The sequence below is a fragment of the Pongo pygmaeus genome, chromosome 7 (assembly GCF_028885625.2).
Source record: "Pongo pygmaeus isolate AG05252 chromosome 7, NHGRI_mPonPyg2-v2.0_pri, whole genome shotgun sequence".
NCBI lineage: Eukaryota > Metazoa > Chordata > Mammalia > Primates > Hominidae > Pongo > Pongo pygmaeus.
Window position 1 is genome coordinate 155,244,418 of NC_072380.2, and position 17,332 is coordinate 155,261,749.

The window sequence follows — 17,332 nt, forward strand, 5'->3', positions numbered from 1 at the left end:
GAGGGGACGATCTGGGTCTGAGACGGGGGCCTTCTGCGGCCATGAGCCTGTCACTGGGCATCAATCTGGGCCTCCCAGGTGCCAGTCACCTGGGAAAGACCATAGACGTCAGTCCCCAGTGTCATCAGCCCCCCGCACCAGGTCCCAAGTGGGGGTGTAGGGGCCCGGGAGCACCCAGCAGAGGGGAGGGTAGGCAGGAGGCAGGAAGGGTCCATGCTGCAGCCGCCCGCTCCAGGTGCACACATTCATACCAAACTGAAAACACGGCAACAGTGGCGATCCCACCCCACAGCCCTTCCTTCCCCTCCCATCAGAATCCCGGCCACAGTGCCCCCCACCTGCCCTGCCCATGTCAGCAGGCCTTCCTTCACCTTAGGAAGGTGTGTGCAGTTGTGCGCGTATGACTGTGCCTGTGTGGTTGTGGGATGTGTGACCATGTGACACTGTGTGTGTGTGTGTGAGGAAAAAAGGGAGACGAGAAAAGGCACCGAGAATGGGCAAAGCAGAAAACTGAGGTGGCGGCCTGGCCAGGACCGGCCTCACCACGAGCACCTGCTCCACTCAGCCGTGCCCCCTGATCTTCCTGAAAACCCTGCAGGGAGGAGCCAGGGCCTCCACAACAGCCGAGGACACTGAGGCAGAGTGAGGTGGGGCTGGCACCGTGCTAAATCAGGGAGAGCCCGTGAGGCTCTGCAGCAGCACCTGCTCTCAGACACACATCAAGGTTCGGTGAGCGCGAGGACAAGGCGACAGTGGTCGGGACTGCTGACAACAAACAGTGCCACGTGTGCCAGGCCCACTGATGCCACGCTGGCCACTGCTACCTTCACTCGCTCCTCATGCTCCTGGGGCACCATAATGACCCCCCCACCCACCATCCGGGAGACTTAGGGAGTTCACAGCCACCCAAGCCACTCTGCAGTGAACGTGCAATTCAGCAAACCCGGCCAGGCTGCTGCCTCCTGCAGCCCTCAGGAGCAGACCCATGGCGCCCTCGGCTCCGCCCCCAGATCCAGCTTCCCCTCAGCTTCACTCATGCTGTGCCCACACGCCCCCTGACACAAATCCTCGGACCACCCTGCCTGCCCAGGCAGGCGCTCTGCCAGCTGACTCGTCCGACCGCTGGTCTTGGCCCAGCGGATGTCACCACATGTCTGGAGAGGAGGATCTGACAGAGGTGGGGGCTGTGCAGGTCCCGATGCCTCGGGGCCTTCTGTAGCAGTGGAGCAGGAGGCACAGTGGCTGGGCCTGGATCGGAGCCCCTGCTGGGACAGGACTCTCAGGATGGGGGCCGCCCAGCTCACACTAGAGCCGGGGACTCAGTCACAGGCCCCCTCCCTTGCTGTCCCCACCCGTCTCCCTAGCCCTCTGCAGGGAACATAATCAACATCCTCTCCCAGGTCTGGGAAAGGCCCCGCAAAGCACGGGGTCCCAGCCAGCTTTGCGCCTCTGCTCATCAGGGTCCTCAGGCAGTGTGGACAGCTTTGCCAGGTCCTAGCCTCTGAGGGCACAGGGCCCTGCCTAGGTGTCATCCTATGCGTGAAATCTGGGTACAATGTGTGGAACTGACTGGGAATGGGAATCCAGGCTAGACCTGGGGTGCAGGCAGCCTCTCTGCCTAATCTCTCCCCACTGGACCCTGCTGGCCTCCGCTGTGCCTAGGGACAGCACTGTCCGCCAAGAGCAGCCGGTCATGCAGGCCAGGAGGCAAGGCACGGTGAAGGATCCTCTGTCAGCGCTAGGCATGGAGGCACCAGGGGTACAGCTGCCACCCCAACCCATCCCACTCACATCCAGAGCTCTTGCTGTGCCCCTCCCATGTGTGTGGACATCTGGGGACATGGGCTGCAGGGCAGCCTGGCTCACGGGACCTGCTCTGCCGGCTCCCCCAGTGCTCAGGGACTACAACCTCAGTCGCCCTGCAAGGAAGCTGCAGAGGCTGCAACTTGCTCATCTTCTGCCCTTTCCCGAACTGAAAGCCACCTCACCATGCCGTGCAGCTCAGGGTGGGCACGTGCAGAGACCCCAGGCCAGAGGAAGTTCCGTGAGGGCTCCTGGGGAGGCCTCCCGGGGTGGGGGGGCTCACCTCCCCTGGAGCAGTCACCGGCCCCGCCTGGCTTCCCAGCAGGTGCTGCTCCCAAAAACCGCCCAGGCTGGGTCACGTTTATGCCCAGGGCCCGGTGAGGTGCCCCCGCCTCCTGAAGCCCAAGAACCCTCTCTTGGCCAAGGTGGGGAAAGGACTGTGCCTTGGCCGCTGGAAGGAAGACCCCAGACACCACACAGGAGACTGAGGGCTCCGCCCCGTCTCACATGCTTTTCTTTCCAGGAACGCCCATGGGAGGCCCATGGTGCCCACCCTATGCCAGGCACTGGGATTGGAGCAGATGGACAGGTGACAACCAAGGACGGACAGATGAACCCCGGCTGGGCACTGAACCAGTGGATCCACAAACAAGCACTTCATTGCGTTTCTGGCAGAAGCCACTCCAGGCAGGCGCGAGGCTAGGAGGGCTATATGCTGGTATGACTGCATCCAGGACGGGGCAGCAGGGCTCCTCACTAGTCCCCAGTCTGCCTGAGACGGCCAGTGACAACAGGACCAACAGCCACAGAAACCTTGGAGGGACATGGCATGAGGCTGGAGACAACAGGACCAACAGCCACAGCACCGGCCACCCCAGGAGGGACGGGGCACGAGGCTAGGTGCTACTTCCTTTCCCCCATTTCCTCAGGCCCCTCAGCGGGGGCACGGCCACCCTCATCTAAAGGGTGGCTTGCCCAGGTCCTGCAGGTGCGATGGTGAGGCTGCCCTAGCCAGGTTCTCTTTCCCAAGCCAGCTTCTTCCTACACACCACCCTGACATGGGCAGAAGCTAGCAGAGGCCTTTAAATAAATAAATACGTGGATAGATGAATATAAAATAAAAGATCTAAAAAATCTGTTGACAAGCGCAACTCGTCCAAGGTAGTAATTATCACCTCCCCTTCCTGGAGTGGGCGGGAGGAAGTGAGCAGTGCCTGGCGGTGGGAGCCCAGGGAGGCACTGGCCTCGCGCCAAGCCCAGCAACCCCAACGCCTCCTTCCTACGGCTCCAGCCCCTAGGCTTCCGGGGCGCTTGCAGAAAGAGCCTGGGCTCAGGTTCCAGCCCAGCACTGGTGCCAGCTGTGAGGCCCCAGGCACGCCACGGACTTCTCTGGGCCTCACTGTCCTCATCTGTAGAATGGGAACAGCGGCACTCACAGCCCCGTGGTCTACGCCCCTCAAGCTCCACCCACACGGTCTGACCCCTCATGTCTGCAGAGCACAGCAGGCGCGCACCTCACTCCACCAGGAGCCCCTGAGCACGAGGCTCTCCTAAGGTGCGAGGGCTCAGGAACGCTGCCCTTCACTTCCTGTGTGGGCCTGGGGAGGGTCCTCAGCTTCCCTGAGCCTCCAGCTTCACTTCCAGGGGATGGAGCTGACCTCACCACGTCCTAGTGTCTCCTGGAGAGCTCGAGGTGAGGCACGCAAGGCTGCAGCATACAGCAAAGATGCCATGAGATGTCACCTTCCGGACTCAGGTGGGAAACCAGGTTGAGCTGTGCTTTTCCCAAGTGCTGTGAGCTACAGGGCAGAGATGCTCCTCCCAGGGGGACATGGCCGTACACACCCCTGGAGAGCAGCAAGACGGTTGAGCACAGCCTCCTGCCTGCCAACGGTGACAGGCCCTACAACAGCCCTACTGACTGGGATCCCGTGGCCTGGGTAAAGTCAAAGCCCCCAGGTAAACATAATAAACTGTTGAGGTAAGAGGTCCCCGGGGCAGCCCGGCTGCTGTGCCCAAGGACGGAGATGCAGGAGCTTGCCCTCAGCCCTGACAGCAAACAGCCACAGGCGAGGGGGCTGGAGGAAATGTGGTCCCTCCTACGATGAAATCCTCCAGGACAGCTAATGCGGGTGAGTGAGACGCCCGGGTGGAGAAGGCACCATAGGACATTCTGTGTGATGTTCCCTGGACTTGGGGGTTTCAGTGACAGCTCCCCAGGAGCTGTGGGCAGAGGGTGCCCGGCACCCACGGAGACCTGCCTCGGATCTGTGCCTTGGGATTGATGCCACCTCCTGCATGTGGAGAAGGGGGAAGCTCAGGAGGACGGGGAGGGTGCACAGGTGGGAGGGGGGTGCAAACAGGGCTCCCTGTGGATGCCCAGGAAGGCGGCAGGGCTGAGGTGCAAGCCGTGTGGACGCCCAGGAAGGCGGCAGGGCTGGGGTGCAGGCCGTGTGGACGCCCAGGAAGGCGGCAGGGCTGGGGTGCAGGCCGTGTGGACGCCCAGGAAGGCGGCAGGGCTGGGGTGCAGGCCGGAGGAGACCCCGCAGGTGCTCGTTCTCCCTCACCTCCACAGCAGGAGTATCAGGGGGCCTGGCGCCGCTCTCCCCAGCAGTGCAGGACAAAAGCCAGGGGAGGAAGAGATGGCTTAGATGCCCGGGTCCCTCCGCGGCCTCCTCCTGAAAGGCTCACAAAGCGCTCCTTTATTCTCCTCACAAAGGCCCAATTTGGGTCTTGAGCTCCGAGGCTGGGATTAGGGATTTGCTGGCAAGGTGCTGGGGCCAGCGCAGAGGGGACGGCCCTGTGATAGTTTTCCAGCTCAAGAGGCAGACGGACAAAGGCGGCTTTCTCCTCCCCACAGGCCTCAGGGCCTGGGTCCCTGTTCCGACACGTAGGGAAGAGACATGCTCTAACGTGAGTGCTGGAGACAGGGCACACACGGTTTCCCGTGGGAAGAGACTCCGCTCAGCCGGGCATTCAGAAAGCAGGGACCCGAGGCCGGCGCTCAGGGCTCTCTGAGGCTCTGGGAGGGAGAACACTTTCCATGCACTCCGACCCGAGGGAGGGCAGGGGCCAGGGCAAGAGGCGCTCACACAGGGAGTGGTGGTGTCTTCTCAGGAGCCCCAGATAGCTCACTGTTTCCTTCAAGCAGCAATGGACTCTATTAGCTGGTGGAGTCTCTGGAGGCAAAGCCCAGAACATCAGGACGGACACGGCTGTGGCAATGCTTCCCCCAGCCCCACGCTAAATCAAAGGGAACTGGATCCAGAGACAAGGGGCGACCCCCAGCCCTGTGCCTCAGACAGGGAGGCGTGTCTGGGGAATTTCCAGCCAGCCCGTGAGAGTGAAGCGCGTCTTCACTTCTGCAGCCCGGCTGGGGACACACAAAGTGCTGGTGGAAATGTAGGCTGAGGTGGCTAGTGACGGCAGAGACAGAGCATGACCTGCCACTGGGGCCATTGCCCTGATGCTGCCCCAGGGACTGGGATGCTGCTCACTAGCTGAGCCCAAGCTGGGTCTGAGACTGACCTTTGACCCAGCTGAAAACTACTGACCACAGCCAGGATCGCCAACTCCACACAGGCTGAGCTGCCCACCCCACACCCAGGGGAGACAGGCGGGAGACAGGGAAGGCAGCAAGTGCCCCTCGCCCCTGCCAGGGCTGCCCAGCCTGTGAGCAGCAGCCCCCAAGACCCCCACATCAGCCCAGCATCAACTTGGCAAGTCCTTTTGTTGAACAGGGTTGCATATCATCTCATCATTTATAGTTTGCAAATTCCTAGAAATAATCTAACCTTTCATGATTCCTCAGAAGCACTACTGGCCACACCCCACCTTTTAAAAGAAAATTCTACCGAAAGGCAATACGTCTATGTCTCAATGCCAGGTGCAAAGAGTATATAGCTCTATGACTGCTTACAAAGGAAACACATCCCAGCCAAGACACAGGACACTGGCCAGGACCCCCGGGGCCTCCCTCCAGCACCTGTCATCCCAGGCCCCCAACAGAGGAGAACCCAGTTCTGACTTCTAACACTGTCCACCGGTGGGGCCTCGTTCTGAACACTACAGAAATGGAATCCTACAATCTATCCCCTTGGGTCTCAGGCTTCTTGGACTCAGCGTTATGTCCGATGCATCACTGGTGGGGCCACTGATCATACAGTAGCCACAGCTCACTCTTTTGGCTGCTGTAGAGTCCCCAGTGGCGTGAATTCAGCAGGTGCTGCTTTTCCGTGCTGGTCAGACTGGGCAGTGTTCCAGGTTGTGCCACTGCGTGGGGTGCTGCTATGAGCATTCTCCCATGTGACTTCTGTCAACACACAGTTGTCCTGTCTCCACGGGGGAGTGGCCGAGGACTCCCACAGATACCAGAATCTGTGGGTGTGCAAGTCCCTGATATAAAATGACTTGGTATTTTCATACAACCTACGTACATCCTCCCATATATTTAAATCACCTCTAGGTTGCCTGTAATATTTAATATGATGTAAATGCTATGTAGTAAATAGCATAGTTCTTCTACTGTATTGTTTTGGAAATGATGACAAGAAAAGAAGAGGCTGTACATGTTCACAACAGCTGCCATTTTTTAAAAATATTTTCAGTCTGTGATTGGTGGAATCCATGGATGTGAAACTCATGGATACGAAGGGCCAACTGAATATGCATGTCTGTTGGGCAGAACTGCAAGATCCTAGGTCAGAAAATGCTGGACTTTATGGATATTCTCGAACAGTGTTCCAAAGTGGTGATGCAGAGGCACACCTCACCGGTAAAGGCATGAGAGTGCAACTGCCTGCATGCAGCCCACGCCCGGCTTTTGCAGAGGTTTTCACTCATGTTTGCTCTAGTTATTTGTGTGGGTGTGGTGTGTGGTGATTTGCCATCATGGGTTTCTTTGCCATTTTTCTGATAACTCGTGTTGCTAAATACACGTTCATAGGCTTATGAGCCAACTGGAATCCTCTTCTGTGAGGTGCCTGTGGAAAGCTGCTGTCCTTTTATTGTTTTTCAACAGAGTTGTCTGCCCTTTCCTTGTTGATTTGTAAGATATCTTTATATATAAAGAATGTAAGTCCTTTGCACACGTGTTGTGCAAACACCCTCCCTTGTGCTGTGGGCTGCACTCTCTTCCTGGGGTATAATTTTAACAAAGTGTGTCGACCTTCTCCTTTGCGGTTGGCACTTGTGCGTCTGTGTAAGAAATACTTGCCCACCGTGAAGGCGTCAGGGGAGCCTCCCATGGTGCCTTCTGGATGTGCTACTGCCTTATCTTTCGCACGTGGGTCTGTGGTCCAGCTGGAAATGCTTTCTGCACAGGGTGAGCTGACGTTTGCAAAGGGTCCTTTTTTTCCAGTTCAAACATCTGAGTGATCCATATCAAGCTCTGAATGAATCAACCACCTCCCGTGGCAGGGCAGTCCACCTCAGCCACAAACTCAGCCACCATGTACGTGTGGTCTGTGGCCAGTCTCCACCCTGTCCCATGGGTTGGCGTGTCCGTGGGCTGGTGTGTCCACGGCTTGGTGTGTCCATAGGCTGGCTGTCCACGGCTTGGTGTGTCCGTGGGCTGGTGTGTCCACGGCTTGGTGTGTCCGTGGGCTGGTGTGTCCACGGCTTGGTGTGTCCATGGGCTGGTGTGTCCATGGGCTGGTGTGTCTAGCCTCACACAAACACCACACTGTTTTCATTTTTGTGCTTTATAGTGTGTTCCAATACCTGATAGTATAAATCCCTTTCATTCTTCTTCAAAATTGTCTTCGCTATTTTGGGTCTTTCATATTTCCATATACATTTTGGAATCAGCTTGACAGTTCACACACAAACACACACTGAAAACCTGCTGGAACTTTATTGGGATTGTATTGAGCCTACAGATTCACTGGGTGAGAGCTGACATCTCCATACACATGGTATCCCCTCCATGGTTTAGATCATCCACTGGGTGACAGCTGACATCTCCATAAGCACAGCAACCCCTCCATGGTTTAGGTCATCTGTCATTTCTCTCAGTAATTTGGCATGTTTTTTAATGTAGAGGCCTTAAACCACTCTTCATAGAATTTTTTGAAGAAATTTATCTATTGTAATAATTTTATTATATCAGTCTTTAAATTTCCTCTCCAAACTGTCTTTTGCCAGCATACACAGTGTCTTCTTGTCTAGTGACCTGTCCTGCCGCATTCACTGATGAATTCTAACAGCACGTTACAGATGCGTTCGGATTTTCCATGGACATAATCACACTGTCTATGAAACACAGTTTCTTCTCAATCCTACTCCTTTTTTTTTCATGCCGTACTGCGTTGGATACGACTTCTGGCACAATGGGGAACAGAAACAATAGTACTAGATGCCCTAGTTTTATCCTCTATCTTAGGAGAAAAGCTTTTAACATTTCCTCAGTAAGTCTAACGTTAACTGTAGGGTTTCTGAAGATACCTTCTGGCAGATTAAAGGCATTCCTATCTATTCCTAGTTTGCCAAGAGTTTTTTAGCCTCCTCGAGTGTTGAATTTTATCAAGCGCTTTTTTCTATCTGTTGAAATGACCTGTACAGATTCCCTCACTTATTCTGTATTACGTGGTGAATCACACCCAGATTCTGAATGCAAATCAATCCTGCATCCCTACAATAAAGCCCACTTTATAATGATGAATCATCCTTTCACATATTGCTAGATTGAAGTTACTAATATTTAGGACTTTTGTGTCTATGTTCATAAGAGAGACAGGCATGTTATTTTCCTTCCTGGGAACCTCGTAAGAATCTGGAATCAAGGTACTGGGGCCTCATGAGGCAGGCAAGGTGTGCTTCCTCCTGCCGTATTCTCTGTAACAGCATGTGTAAACTGCTGCTAGCTACTGCTCAAATATGGGACTGAATTCACCCATACAGCTATTGAGGTCTAGAGATTTCTTTGTGGGATATTTTTAAATGATGGATTTAATTTTTTAATAAATATTAAACAACCCACATTTTCTATACCTCTTGGTAAACTGTTTTCTAAAAAAAGTTTCCTCTAAGTTGTCACATTTATTGATGTTTATAACATCCCTGCGTTTTTCTTTTTTTAATGTGTAGGACTGGTAATGATCTATCCATTTTCATTCTGACAACTGGTAATCTGTATTTTCTTTTTCTATCTTGATTAATCTTGTAGGGGTTTAACAATCCTTTCAAAGAGCCAATTCTTTGGCTTTGCTAACTTGCCTACTGAACGTCTGTTTTATATTTCATTAATTTCTGCCTTAGTAATTGCATATATTACTACATAATGCTTACTCAGTCTGCCTTCAACATGTATGTTACTTCTCTGATGATGCGAGGACGTCATGACACTTTAACACTATTTGCCTCCCCTCTGTCTTCTGGGCCATTTTGTCAATAGCACACACCTGACCATAATCTGAAGCCCGCCAGTCCTCATCATCACTGTTCCACGGTCGACATTAACCTGGGCGCAGCCACATCAACTTTCTATTGTCCCTTACTCCCTCCTCCGGGACATGCTTCCCTCTGAGATCACTCCGTTTCCACGTGGAGGGGGTTCTGTTGATGAGGAGTTCTCTCGTTTTTGTGCCTCTAAAACTGTTTTCACTTCACCTTTATGTCTGAAGCGTGTCTTCCCCAGGGTGCAGCTGGAGATCAGTTATTTTTCTCACGCGTTTTGAAGGCACATTTCCACTGTCTTCTGGATTCCATCGTTTCTTCTAAGAAAGTCAGGTGTCAGTCTTGTCCCTTTAAAAACCATGTGACTTTTTTCTCTGACTTTAATGTGCTCTTAACATTTTTTTTCTAGTTTGAATCTGCTTTTCTAAGATTTTTTGTCTTTGGTTTTCAAATTTTTATCATGCTATGACCAAAGGTGGTTTTGTTTTTGTTTTTTCTTTTTTGAGACAGAGTCTCGCTCTGTCCCCCAGGCTGGAGTGAAATGGCGTGCTCTCAGCTCACTGCAACCATCACCCAGGTTCAAGCAATTCTCGGCCTCAGCCTCCTGAGTAGCTGGGATTACAGGCGCCTGCCACCACACCCGACAAAAATTATGTATTTTTAGTAGAGACGGGGTTTCACCATGTTGGTCAGGCTGGACTCAAACTCCTGACCTCAAGTGATCCACCTGCCTCGGCCTCCCAAAGTGCTGGGATTATAGGCGTGAACCACTGCACCTGGCCAAGGGTGTTTTTTTTTTTTTTTTAATTATTTGAGACGGAGTTTCGCTCTTGTTGCCCAGGCTGGAGTGCAATGGCACAATCTTGGCTCACCGCAACCTCTGCCTCCCAGATTCAAGCAATTCTCCTGCCTCAGCCTCCCTAGTTTTTTTTTTTTATTACTATTTGAGATGGAGTTTTGCTCTTGTTGCCCAGGCTGGAGTGCAATGGCGCAATCTCGGCTCGCCGCAACCTCTGCCTCCCGGGTTCAAGCGATTCTCCTGCTTCAGCCTCCTGAGTAGGTGGGATTACAGGCATGTGCCAACATGCCCGGCTAATTTTGTATTTTTAGTAGAGACAGGGTTTCTCCATGTTGGTCAGGCTGGTCTCGAACTCCCAACCTCAGGTGATCCTCCCACCTCGGCCTCCCAAAGTGCTGGGATACAAGCATGAGCCACCACGCCTGGCAAGGGTGGTTTTTTAAAAGAAGAAATTTATCTATTCATAGAGCTTCTTGAATCTGTGACTTGAAGTATTTGGACAGTTTTGGAAAACTCTCAATCGTTACCTCTTCAAATATTATTTCTATCCATTTTCTCTCTCTCCTGTTCATCCAGGACTCTATATTCTTTAGATTTTCTATCATTTTTTCTTTTGCATTTCAATATAAGTTTTCTTATGCCCTGCCTTCTAATTCACTAATCCTTTTTTCTGCTTTGTCTACATGGAGATTTAGCTAACCCACCAGATTCTTAATTTTAATTATGGTATTGTTCAATACCAGAACTCCCTTTTTAAAATAAAATGTAAGTACTCTGGTAAAAGTCTATACCATTTACTATTTCCTTTCACATGTTAATAAGACAGATTGAATATCCCTCATCCGGAATGCTTGGGACCAGAAGTGTTTCAGATTTTGAACTTGTTTTCAGATTTTGGATTTTATTTTCAGATTTTGGAATATCTGCATTGTACTTATTGGATGAACATTCCTCATCAAAAATCCAAAAACCTGAACGTTCCAATGAGCATTTCCTTTGTACGTCAGGTCGGCTCAACAAGTTTCAGATTTTGGAGCATTTTGGATTTTGGAGTTTTAAATTAGGGATGCTCAACCCATAAGCTGAGTGTCCAACCATTTCAATATCTACATCACCTGTTGGTCAGTTTCTACTTCCTGTTTTTCCTTGGCTTTAGTAATTGGATCCTGTTACCTGTGATGCCTGATGACTTTGGCTTAAATCCCAAACACTGTATGAAAAATTGCAGAGATTCTAGATGATGGAATTGTCCTCTGTCTTTGGAGAGACAACATAGACATGATTCCAGGCTATGCTTTAGGTTTGGTTGGTCAGGGCTGGTCTACTTCTGGTTTACCTTCATCTCTCATGGTCTCAAGCACAACTTGTGTTTACAAGAGTCCCTCCTCCTGGGTAGGCCTTAAAATCCAACTTTCATCTTCTTAGTACTCTCAGGGTACTCCGATTTCTGTGCAGCTTTTCCTATAAAGTACTTGTTGCTTGACTTCTTAGACTCTCACATCACACACACACCAGCAAATATGGATCAGCAAAAGCCTGCCTCAAGGGGAAAACGGACTGAGTGCTGCAATCCCCTTGTGCTCCAGGGTTTTATTCCTAAGGGTCCTGAACTCTAATTTTTGTCTCTCCAGCCCAGTAAGACCACTAAAACTATAAGCCACCACTGCTGTTCAGTCTCAATAAGCTGAGACACAAGCTGGCAAATGTCCTGGGGGTGTGAAGGCAGTGATGATGAGCCTGAGTGATCTGGGAACGCATGCCTCTCTATGCCTGGCTCCCAGCTGCTCCGATGCTTCCCCCATGTTGGATCCATGTGTGTCTGCATGTCTGCATCTATCTGTGTGTCTCTGGGTGTCTATCTGCATGTGTCTACACGTCTGTTTATCTGCATGTGTCTGCGTGTCTGTGTTTATCTGCATCTCTTCATGTCTGCATGTCTGTGTGTCTGCATTTATCTGCATGTGTGACTGCGTGTCTGTTTATCTGTGTCTCTGTGTGTTTATCTGCGTGTCTACATGTCTGTGTTTATCTGCACGTGTCTGCATGTCTGTGTTTATCTGCATGTGTCTAGATGTCTGTGTTTATCTGCATGTGTCTGCATGTCTGTGTTTATCTGCATATGTGTGTCTGTGTTTATCCGTGTCTCTGCATGTCTGTGTCTCTGCGTGTTTATCTGTGTGTCTCTACATGTCTATCTGCATGTGTCTGCATGTCTGTGTTTATCTGTGTCTCTGCATGTTTATCCGCATGTGTCTACATGTCTGTGTTTATCTGCATGTGTCTGCATGTCTGTGTTTATCTGTGTCTCTGCATGTTTATCCGCATGTGTCTACATGTCTGTGTTTATCTGCATGTGTCTACATGTCTGTGTTTATCTGCATGGGTCTACATGTCTATGTTTATCCGCATGTGTCTACATGTCTGTGTTTATCTGCATGGGTCTGCATGTCTGTTTATCTGTGTCTCTGCATGTTTATCCGCATGTGTCTACATGTCTGTTTATCTGCATGTGTCTACATGTCTGTGTTTATCCGCATGTGTCTACATGTCTGTGTTTATCTGCATGTGTCTGCGCATCTGTGTTTCTCTGCATGTGTCTCTGTGTGTCTGTGTTTATCTGTATGTCTCTGCATATCTGTGTGTCTCTAGCTCTGTCTCTGCAAGTCTCTGCGTGTCTATGTCTGTGTGTGTATCTCTGTGCATCTGTGTTTATCTGTGTGTCTGCATGTCTGTGTGCATTTTCCTGTGTGCATGTGCCCGTGTTTTCTGTTTCTGTTTTTGAGACAGAATCTCACTCTGTCGCCCAGGCTGGAATGCAGTGGCGCGATCTCGGCTCACTGGAACCTCGGCCCTGCCTCCTGGGTTCAAGCAATTCTCCTGCCTCAGCCTCCCATGTAGCTGGGATGACAGGTGCTCGCCACCACGCCTAGCTAATTTTTGTATTTTTAGTAGAGACGGGGTTTCTCCATGTTGGCCAGGCTGATCTTGAACTCCTGACCTCAGGTGATCTGCCCACCTCGGCCTCCCAAAGTGCTGGGATTCCAGGCGTGAGCTACCGTGCCTGGCCACGTGTGTATTTTAACTCAGGTTTTACAGTGGCTCTCGGCAGGAGAGCTGGTCTGACCGGTGAGTCCTGCCCAGCACATGGAACTATCTGCAGTCATTCTTTGGGAGCTGAGCCCCTGTCAGGTACTGTGCCAGGGCCCAAAGGTCAAAATGCCCACGTTTTCAAGGCTGTGCCTCAGGGCGCCCCTCAGATGACACCCCTGCCCTTGGCCCTCCCCGCCCTTCCATGGAGCACAGATGGCAGCGGATTCTGGGCTGTCCCCTAACAGCCACTAACCATGGTCAGTACTCGGCACCCACCTGTTTACTGCCCCTCTGCGCCATGGGAAGCAGCGCTCTGGACTTTTCTGCAATTTTCTGTTGAAAAAAGGACAAGACAAGAAAGACAAGAAGAGCAAATAAGGTGGGGAAGAGAGAAGAAATGGTCAGCTGAGTGCAGGGTTCTGGACGATGATGCGGCAAAACACGCCTGCCACTCCCAGAAGAGGCTGCCGGGGCTGGGGCTGAGCTCTGCCAGCGAGTCGCTGGATGGCCTCTGTCCACGCGTGGGAGCTCCCTGGGCCCCAGTTTCCTCACCTGTCAGAGCAGGGTGAGACCTGTTCTTCCTGCTTCCCCAGAGCTACTATGGGTCAGCTCTTGAAGGTAAATGTCCTCTAGGACACATGCCCTGAGGCACAGTCTGGATCCTGGCTGCCTGGAGACTGTCTGCAAGGACGACGCTCTTCTCTGTCTTTGGGGATGGGGCTGCACCAGGCCCACAGGGACAAGACAGTCATGAGGGTGCTCCGGGAACTCAGGCCCACCCCACCTGGCCTACAGGCCCCCGCTGCCCCCCCAGCACCTCACCTTCTGCACCACTCCATAGCACTGAATGGCATCTGAGAGCTGGGTTTTCAGCCGGTCCAGCTGAGGACGCTCCTGCTGCAGAGAAGGTACAGCTGGCATGGCATGGGAGGCTTGGCCCTGCCCCAGCAGCCCCCACCACCCACACCTCCTCCTGCACCAATGTCCCACCTTCCCACACTCAGAATGGGGCTCGCCATCAACTACTTCCCCTGTGTCACCGTTGTCTCCACAGGCACACCCAGGGTCCCCAGGGACACCATCACCACAAAATCCGGCGCAGGGGTCAACACCACCTGCCGCAGCCAGGAGCTATTCAAGGCACATAAACCTGGCCCCACATCACCTCCGCGAGAAGCACTGTGACTCCTCTTCCACAGCACAGGACATCATGGCCCTGAGTCCCGAGTGGCTTGTGGTCTCACAGGTGGTGGGGCCACTGCCAGAACCATCCCCCTCCCCAGCATCTTGCCTGTACCTGGGCTCCCCGTGGCCTCCAGGGTCCACCAACCCCAGTTCCTTCCCGCTGGGATGTTCGCCACCACACCTCAGTGCCCACCAGGCACCTGCTTCAGAGCTGGAGCTGGAGAAGCACTGAGCCGGGGTGGGGCTGGACAAGCAGCCCTGGGGCCAGCCTCATTGCTCTGGCTCACCGTGGGCACCACCCACCAGCAGGAGCACCAAGGAACCCACAGCTTCCTTCCAGCACCCACCCCATGGCTATCAGAGGATTGGAGAGAGCCAAGGCTAAGGCGGGCTGGTCTAGAGTAAACCCCTGACAGCCGAGGGGCACTGGGAGTAGCCTATCACAGCCTTCACCTCTTCCCACAATCGAAGGCACTACATCTCATTGAAGCATCCATGGCCCACAAAGTCAAAGATGCAGTAGGCACTGACTGTGAGCCCACCAAGCCGCGTGAAGGAGCCATTTGCTTCACGAGGAAACGGCTTGCGCAGACCACCCAACCCTGCTCTCACCCCACAGAAACACCTCTCAGAATCGCAACCCTCCACCATGTGGGGCCTTGCTCAGCACCTCACGTAAGCGCAGCGCCTCCCGTAAGAGGGACCCAGCGTGTATTCTTGGATGAATGAGTAAATGTATAAGTGACTCAGGCACACCTGAGTCAGAGAATGGAGAACAAAGCTACAGAGGAAGAGGTCAGACACAGGCGTCAATGCTGGTCATGACACTGCTGACATCACTGCCCGAGGGCACAGGCCAGGGCAGCACCCGGTCCCCACAGAGTGGTCCCCACAGGACAGCCATGGCTAAGAGGAGTGACCCATGCATGGAGAGGCTCCAGGCCACTCAGCACAAAGCTCCCAGTGTTCCTGTCATCTGCCTTTAGGGAGACTCTGGCCACCCCATCACTGGACAGCAGGCTGCTGCCTCTGTCAGTTTTTTAGTGTAACTAACTTTTGAACTGGTTCTACTTTTTTAAGTACAAGTTTTATTACTGTATAATTTAGATTTGATAAAATTTACCCACTTTAAGTGTAGAGTTCAGTAACTCTTAGTTGTACAGCCATCCCCACAACCCAGTTTTAGAACATTCCCATCACCCCAGAAAGGGCACTACGCCTGCCTGCAGGCACCCCAAAAGCAACCCCTGCTCCCAAACCTGACAACTGCTCGTCGACTTTTGGTCTCCAGAGATTGCATTTTCTGGATGTTTCACACAAACAGAACCATACACTGTGTGTTTTCTTGCGTGGGGGCATGCGGTCTTTGAGCCTCACCACATTGTGGCTGCCTAACTCTCTGCTCCTCACTGCTGACCACACCCAACACGGCACCGGCCATGTCACGTGTATCTTCCACAGGGAGGGCGGCATGCGTTTCCCCTGTAGGACTAGCTGATCCATGCTGCTGGCTCTGCAGCAGGCCGAACCTGCAACCCCAGCCCTCCCAAGGCAGTGAGAGCAGCTACGGGCAGCACCTACAGCAGGGACAGGTTGGCGTCTTGCTCACACTGTGTGCATGAAGCAGGTATGGGCCAGCAGCTCACACCGTACACATGAAGCAGGTGCGGGCCAGTGGCTCACACTGTACGTATGAAGCAGGTATGGCCAGCGGCTCACACTGTACACATGAAGCGGGTGCAGCATAAAGCAGATGCAGCCAGCAGCTCACACTATACGCATGAAGCAGGTGTGGGCCAGCAGCTCACACAGTACACATAAAGCGGGTGTGGGCCAGTGGCCCACACTGTACGCCTGAAGCAGGTGCAGGCCAGCAGCTCACACTGTATGCATGAAGCAGGTGCAGCCAGCAGCTCACACTGTATGCATGAAGCAGGTGCAGCCAGCGGCTCACACTGTACACATGAAGCAGGTATGGCCAATGGCTCACACTACGCATGAATTGGGTATGACCAGCGGCTCACACTGTATGCATGAAGCATGTGCGGCCGGCAGCTCACACTGTACACATAAAGCAAGTGCGGCCAGCGGCTCACACCATACGCATGAAGCAGGTGCAGTATGAAGCAGGTGCAGTCCAGCAGCTCACACTGTACGCATGAAGCAGGTATGGCCAGCAGCTCACACTGTACGCATAAAGCAGGTGTAGCATGAAACGGGTGCAGGAAGGCAGCTTACACTGTACACATGAAGCAGGTGCGGCCAGCGGCTCACACTGTACACATGAAGCAGGTGCGGCCAGCGGCTCACACTGTACACACGAAGCAGGTGCGGCCAGCGGCTCACACTGTACACATGAAGCAGGTGCGGCCAGCGGCTCACACTGTACACATGAAGCAGGCGCGGCCAGCAGCTCACACTGTACACATGAAGTGGGTGCAGCATGAAGCGGGTGCGGGCCAGCAGCTCACACTGTACGCATGAAGCAGGTACGGCCAGTGGCTCACACTGTACACATGAAGCAGGTGCGGCCAGCGGCTCACACTGTCCACATGAAGCAGGTACAGCCAGCAGTTCACACCGTATGCATGAAGCAGGTGTGGCCAGCTGTTCATGCTGTGCGCATAAAGCAGGTGTGGCCAGCAGCTCACACTGTGTGCATGAAGCAGGTGCGGCCAGCGGCTCACACTGTATGCATAAAGTGGGTGCAGGCCAGCGGCTCACACTGTATGCATGAAGCAGGTACAGCCAGAGGCTCACACTGTGTGCATGAAACGGGTGCGGGCCAGCGGGCTGCAGCTTGCTGACTCCTGCCCCGTAAAATCTTAGGGTTCAGCAGTATTTAATCTTTTGTCACGAGTACCCTCCAATCTTCAGCAACTGGGCACTGACCTGGTGTGGTGGAGCGGAGGGTGTGGGGACGGTTAGAAGTGGGGACAGGGCCAGGTGTGGTGGCTCACACCTGTAATCCCAGCACTTTGGGAGGCAGAGGTCGGCGGATCACTTGAGGCCGGGAGTTTGAGACCAGCCTCAGCAACATGGTGAAACTCCACCTCCACT

General features: G+C 53.2%; 1 protein-coding gene across 30 annotated transcripts in view; it reads right to left on the reverse strand.

Annotated features, from left to right (window-relative positions):
• TSNARE1 (t-SNARE domain containing 1) overlaps window positions 1-17,332 on the reverse strand; it is a 141,594-nt gene that overhangs the window by 32,275 nt on the left and 91,987 nt on the right. For 24 of the 30 annotated variants that reach the window (XR_010127309.1, XM_063669147.1, XM_054498345.2 and 21 more), the window contains 2 exons: window positions 13,910-13,984; window positions 13,364-13,420 (listed from right to left, as the gene is read on the reverse strand). Coding sequence is in view for 28 of the 30 variants with exons in the window: in XM_063669147.1 (XP_063525217.1) it covers window positions 13,364-13,420; window positions 13,910-13,984 (132 nt within the window). In the remaining 2 variants the exon portion in view is untranslated. Of the gene's footprint in view, window positions 1-13,363; window positions 13,421-13,639; window positions 13,808-13,909; window positions 13,985-17,332 lie in introns of those variants that run through there. The other 6 variants (XM_063669156.1, XM_063669145.1, XM_063669151.1 and 3 more) reach the window with 3 other exon arrangements.